Raw genomic sequence first — 6893 nt, forward strand, 5'->3', positions numbered from 1 at the left:
GGACATTCTCTTTCATGTTATTGACTCTGAAACCAAATTGGTCACTTCCCTTTAAGGCTTTTGAAATGTCCAACCGAATTTCAAGTTATATATTTTTTAATCACGTTAATTCTAAAATGGCAGGTTTTGTCATTTTTTGTACCTCCTCATGAAGTTGACATTGTCAGAAAGGCAAGTAAAAAATTTATTATGATATTTTACTTTTCTCTGGATGCAAATCAAGTACCTACAATTTTGTATCCTTGCTATATTTTACTACTATGTAATGCTATAATCAGAGATTTAAAAAAGCAGTCTTCATCTGGCAAGGCAAATTGTAACTTTTCTTCTAACAAAAATTTTACTACTCATGTTTTTCACTTTCAATACTTATTTATTTAACTTATTCATCCTTTACTTATGAGGAAATGTCCATAGTACTTATTCCATCCATTTCTCCATCCATCCATCCATCCATCCATCATCCATCCATCATCCATCCATCCATCCATCCATCCATCCTACAGCTATTTATTGAATGGCTAATATATGCTTGGCACTTTTGGCTCTGGAGGCAGAGCAGGGAAAAAGCATTCTATTAGCTTTTTCTGTAGAAAAGGGTTTTTGAAGCCTGTTTTTTGCCTGTTGAGTAGCGGCTGATGCTCCTTCTTGGGATGTTCCTTGTGTACCTTGCAGAAACTCAGACTCACACCTACTGTATCATGCTGGTCTTGCTGCTTATTTCATCACCTGCCTCTTGAAACTTGCTCTAATTCCTCTTTTTCTGTTAAAGTTTTTTCTTTCTGGATTCCTGTTTCTTGGTCTCTTTTCTACCTTGGAATACATTATTTCTTCTAATAAGCTCAGGGCTAAAGAGGAGCTCCCTCTCACCCTCTCCTGCAGTGGGACCAGCAGGCATTTAGAGTATTAAGTATCTGGCTCTCACCACAGGCAAGAAGATGAACTTAGCACAGAGCTCGTGTGTCGGGGGATATATATTTATACAATGCAAAGTCTTTTATCCGAAGTTCTATATTTAAGATGAATTTATATATATCCCCACCCCTCTCAAAAAGGAACAGCAAGAATTTTCAGTGCTGCCACAAGAAAATGCATTGCCAAACTGGAAGGTCATGAAGGTGAAATTTCAAAGGTGAGTCGCTTTCTCATTTGGAGGAGTTTATTTACTTTCAAAAAATAAAGAGCAGGGCCCAGGTGCAGTGCCTCACACCTATAATCTCAGCACTTTGAGAGGAAGAGGTGAGAAGATTGCTTGAGGCCAGGAGTTCAAGACCAGCCTGGGCAACATAGGGATACCTCATCTCTACAAAAAACAAAAGAAGTCAGCTGCGCATAGTGTTACCCACCTGTAGTCCCATCTACTCTGGAGGCTGAGGAAGGAGGATTGCTTGAGCCCAGGAGGTCAAGGCTGCAGTGAGATGTGATTGCACCACTGCATTCCAGCCTGGGTGACAGAGCAAGACCCTATCTAAAAAAAAAAAAAAGCATGCTCAGTATAAATAGGTCTATTGGAATTGAAGTACTAAGATTAAGATTTGTTCTATTGTCTCATGTTTTTTTCTAGAAATCACTTACCTAAAGACTTTATTTTTAACTGTGCCCTCAAACTTAGCATAATAAATGATTTCTAAAACCTCTTAAAAAGTGTGGAACAACATTCGCCTCCACTGTCAGCAAAAGATTTAGTTAGCTGAAGATACTTAATACGGCAATTTAAGGAGAGTGTAAACTGCTTTTCCTGGTTCCGGTAAACACATAAGTTTATGTTGTGTGAAAAATATGCTGTGCAGCAAGTATCAAGTGTTCTGTAAGTTAGATGCTATTGAGGAAGTAGTTCCTGGAAATATGTAAAATTATAATTAAAATTAAATTATAAAATTATCCATTTTGAAACTACAAAGCTGTGTTTTAGGATTTTGTATAAACTTCCCCCGAAGGATCATTCACAGAGCAGGCCCACCCAGTCAGTGATCTGAAGTTTAGATGTGTCATCAGAACTTCGTAGAGTAGGCTAGGACTTGGTGGCTCTCACCTCCCAGCTCAGCCCAATCCCTTGGTTCCCTGTCTGAGATCAGATTTGTTCCTGCTTTGCAAAATATCAGCTTGATGATTTTAGGTTTCTAAAGGCCCCTTCTAGACCCTGGAACCCCGCCCCAGGCTGTACTCTCGGCCTTTCTGCCTCTGCACCTACAGCTGGTGATCATTGCCCTCTGGCTGGTCAGTGGTGGTCTCCAGCGCATGCAGACTATGGCCTCTTCATAAGCTGGGAGGCTTATGGATGGCAGGAGGGGATGGAAAAGTGGGGTGTGGGAGGCAGGATGAGGAGGAAGCCTGGCCCATGTTTCTGAGTGTCTGGCTAGGTAGCTATTAAGACATCTGTGTGTCTCCTCCACAAGTAAACATCTATTTTCATGAATGAGTGAATACAAAGAATTCTCTAGTGCTATTTCATTACATTTTATGCTTTTTAAATGAACATATTACTTATTGAATTGGCATCTGGTAAGGGCATTTCTATGGGGTGCAAAGCTAAAGTGTTCACTCATTCAACAAACACTTTTAGAGAGTGTCCACTGTGCTGGGCATTGCACAGCCACTGGTAACAGAGTGATAAAAACAGATACGGCCCTGCCCTCCTCAAACCTTCAGTCATTGAGGAGATGGCCCGAATCTCTGTCTTCTGGTGATTAGAGGGGGATGTAAGTGTGACACCCCAAGAGATGCAGGACTAACAGGCTCCTTTGATAGTCACTCAGATGCCAATTGGCAACACCTGGCACATGGGAGGCACAGAAGCGTATTTATGGAAAATGCTGTACTTGGGGTGGCAGTAGATGAGAACATCCTTTCTTGTAGGTTCTACATTCACTTATTCTATGGCACAGATTACAGAAGGATCTGTGTGCTTTTTTAAAATTTTTTATTTATTTATTTTTATTTTTTATTATTTTTTTTGAGATGGAGTCTTGCTCTTTTACCCAGGCTGGAGAGCAGTGGCATGATCTCAGCTCACTGCAACCTCCACCTCCCAGGTTCAAACGATTCTCCTGCCTCAGCCTCCCCAGTAGCTGGAATTACAGGTGTGTGCCACCATCCATGCCGAGCTAAATTTGTATTTTTAGTAGAGACGGGGTTTCGCCATGTTGGCCAGGCGGTCTTAAAGTCCTGACCTCAGGTGATCCACCTGCCTTGGCCTCCCAAAGTGCTGGGATTACGGGCCTGAGCCACCGCCCCTGGCCCGGATCTGTGTGCTTTTGACCACAAAGATGACACCAGGGTTTGGCTACGAAGGATCCTGACTCGTGTGTTCATCCACATCAGGGCCCTGCGTCTTTGCACAGAGAAGGGCATCGTGCATCTTTGGAAAGAAGCTGGGTAGGGAATACTCAAATTATAAGGATGCTTTGGTCTTTATTCTTAGAAATGTGAGGAGTAGGCAATTAAATTTTCTCTCTGGATTTTAGTTTCCATGTACTAGTCCCTGCAATATTTTTTTCCATCATTAAGAAATTGTTCTATGCAAGAATAAATACCAGACTAGGAAGGTGACATGTGCTGTAATGTCTTTTTTTTTGCTGATAAGAAATGTTTTGGGAACCATTACACAAAGCTGTGATCATTTTTCTTTCTCTTTTGCAGATTTCTTTCAACCCTCAAGGGAACCGTCTTCTAACTGGCAGCTCTGACAAAACAGCTAGAATCTGGGATGCTCAGACTGGCCAGTGCCTCCAGGTTCTTGAGGGGCACACTGATGAAATCTTTTCATGTGCTTTCAACTATAAAGGCAACATAGTCATTACAGGTATGGAAGACATCAACACCATAGACTCATTTTTTCTTGATTGGCTGTTAGAGTTCCCAAGCTGAATACTAACAGGAGTTCATTCCCATTCCCTACCTCTTTTCTGGAGTCACTAGCTCATCTTGGCCTGCCCTCATATTTTCATTATTTAATTTTAGTTTTATGAGGACCCACAGGAGTGAGCGCTGCCATTGACTGTAGTAAGGCTTTGTGAACTTTGAATTTTATTTGCTCTAGATAAGGTAACAATTTGATAGCCTGCCTTACAGGTTACTAAATTTCCCCAGGTGTTTTCTATCAATTGAATGGTTAATATTTAGTCAGCCAGGCACATTGGCTCATACCAACAATCTCAGTGCTTTGAGAGGCTGAGGCAGAAACAATGCTTGAGGCCAGCCTGGGCAACATAGTGAGATCCCGTCTCTACAAAAAATAGAGCATTAGCTGGGCATGGTGGCATGCACCTGTAGTCCCAGCTACTCAGGAGGCTGAGGCTGGAGGAGCACTTGAGCCAAGGAGTTGGAGGCTTCAGTGAGCTATGATCAGGCCACTGCACTCCAGTCTGGGTGACAGAGTAAGACTCTGTCTCAAGAAAAAAGTTCAGTTTATGTTAGTAAGTGTTAGTAACCAAAACAAGTCAGGATCAAAATTCTCCCCAGTTGGCTTTAGTAACCAAAACAAGTCAGGATCAAAATTCTCCCCAGTTGGCTTTATAGCCCATTAGAGATTTATTCTTTGAGCAGAGTTGTTTTCTCCCCTGCTAAAGCACTAATGTCTGGGGGGAAAAGAACATGTATTAACCATTTTTCAACCATTAACAGTTTAAGGTGAATTAATAATATTAGCAACATTTCATAAGAAAAGGGTAGTTTAGATTGTGGAAAGGGGAGAAAAATGACAAGATGATGGTATCATGTTAGTGCAGTGCCTCAAGGGGAGGCCTTGGCAGGGAATGGGTGCCACAGTAGTGTGGAGTAGGGCACCCTAAGTGAGCACAGAAGACCAGATCTGCCTAAGTACCAGTGATTCTCATCATGTTGAGCAAATTTAAAAATTACTAGTCTAATAAGTTAAATGCCACAGGCCCAAGGCTGGCTTTACATATTGGCCAGTTAGGTGGTTTCCTTGTCAGATAACTTCAGGGATGCTGAGAATTATCTCCCCTTACCACCTAAAATGCTTCCCCAGTCTACTTAATGATGGACAGTTTCCAAAATCACAGGGCTTATGATCTTCAAAATCTTTGGGCTTATGATTTTCAAGTGTTAACTAAGATGTAGGTACTTTGAAAGCACAGGGAAAACAAGCCATAGATTTTTGTTGTGAACACAATATCAAATCCTTCTCCTTGATGAGAAAAGAGGTGAGGGACTATGATGGAGGGCACAGGGCGCTCCTGCAGGGAGTGAGAAAGAAGGAAGACCAGCCTTTCCTAGTCCACATGGCCTCATGTGAGGCTGGCTCTGCAGTACTTCTTCCCTCAACCGGTTTTCACAGAAGACCCTGGAGAGTTTAGCAAAAGAATTTTTGTTGTTGTGTCTTGCTTTGGTGCCAGCACATACATTCCTGAGCTCTTCAAAGATACCACTGATTAATTTAGTGTATCCCAAAGCACCAAAGTGCTTAACATTGGCTCACTAGACAACAGAGCTTATTAGATTGGGGTGACACTTTTCTCTTGCCATCGATAGAGCAATCACTTCATTTGAAAGAATCTACTCTATTTTCCCAGTGGACCCCGGTGTGATAAACTGCAGGCATTTTGTAGTGGGCTGCCTGAGGCTGGGTTTAGAATCACAAAGTAAATGGCAGAAAAATAGCTGGCATGACCGTTACATTTGTTAAAACATGAAGTGTCATTTTGTGGGATATGGTTTTTATAGGCTTTCCTAATTCCTAAGGCACTCACACTTCTTATACTGATGTTATGTGCCTGGTCCCTGAAGGTGAGAAAACCAGTAGTGCCCACTGATGATGAGAAAAACCCCCTAAAATTTGAAATGTTCCAAAGTGGTACGTCCTGCCTCTTCCTAAGCTTATCACCCAAACCTGGAGATATTCAAAATTGCTGTATTACCACTGGGTGGTGATGTTTGAGGGGATGACAGAGGGGATGGCTGAGGTGGCTGCATTCTCAAGTTCTCTCCCATTCTAAGAAGCCATGAATCTTGCTAGTGTAAGTAAGCAGGATGCGTACCTGCTTAATTTACAACTAGCTGGTATCGTGAAAAAAAAAAAATCACTACTTCAACAATGCCTGAGCTGCTCAGAGACTCTGCAGCTAGGCGCGGAGAACCTAGCCCATTTAGCAAGTTGTTAATTACCAATGGCCCAGAAAATGTCAACTTGTAGAAAGAGAGAATGAGGTGAATGAAATGAAGAAAAAAATAACTCCATGAAATCTGTTTTATTAGGCAGCAAGGATAATACCTGTAGGATATGGCATTGACTGAAGGAAGCTGGTCAGTGAGCAACCTTGCTAGCAACGGTAATCAAGAACTGGAACTTCACAGACAGCAGCTCTCTAAATATTTCTTATACTTTCTCTTTTTCTGCAAGTCAACTATTTCTACAACTGTCCTTCATTTCACGGATATGACCATTAAACATGACAAAGTTATGCCACTCCAATATTATTATTTGATGGCGATGGCAGGACACAGCGTAATGTTTGGCTAATGCCACCAGTTATTTCAGTTGTGTTTGTTTTTTAAAAGCATTATGATACTGGAAAAGGAGACCAGAACAACTTAACAACGTGTCTCCTGGATTTTACTTTGAAGCCTATTGTTATAATTTCTGTTGAATAAAGTGTTTGGAGGAAATTCCTTGTACATGTGTATTTATGATGTATGTTTTTAGGGTGAAGTAAGGGAAATAATGTGGATCTCATTTAATGGCAAATATCTTCTGTATTGATACATTGAGAAAAATGTTGGCAGGTTTATTTCTAAGGAAAAGTTAAACAGAATATTCAGACTATTGCATTTAAAAATCTGGGTGGGGCCGGGTACCGTGGCTCACACCTGTAATCCCAGTGCCTTGGGAGGCCGAGGAAGGTGGATCACTTGAGGTCAGGAGTTCGAGACCA

At 41.5% G+C, this 6893-nt stretch overlaps 1 protein-coding gene across 2 annotated transcripts in view; it reads left to right on the forward strand.

Annotated features, from left to right (window-relative positions):
- DAW1 (dynein assembly factor with WD repeats 1) overlaps positions 1–6636 on the forward strand; it is a 53380-nt gene extending 46744 nt beyond the window's left edge. For both annotated transcript variants that reach the window (XM_019021648.4, XM_055380608.2), the window contains 3 exons: positions 1056–1132; positions 3640–3802; positions 6217–6636. In XM_019021648.4, coding sequence (XP_018877193.3) covers positions 1056–1132; positions 3640–3802; positions 6217–6251 — 275 coding nt within the window. In that variant the 3' untranslated portion in view covers positions 6252–6636. The remainder of the gene's footprint in view (positions 1–1055; positions 1133–3639; positions 3803–6216) is intronic.
- Positions 6637–6893: the final 257 nt, after the last annotated feature.

This window comes from Gorilla gorilla, chromosome 11, assembly GCF_029281585.2.
Source record: "Gorilla gorilla gorilla isolate KB3781 chromosome 11, NHGRI_mGorGor1-v2.1_pri, whole genome shotgun sequence".
NCBI classification, from domain to species: domain Eukaryota; kingdom Metazoa; phylum Chordata; class Mammalia; order Primates; family Hominidae; genus Gorilla; species Gorilla gorilla.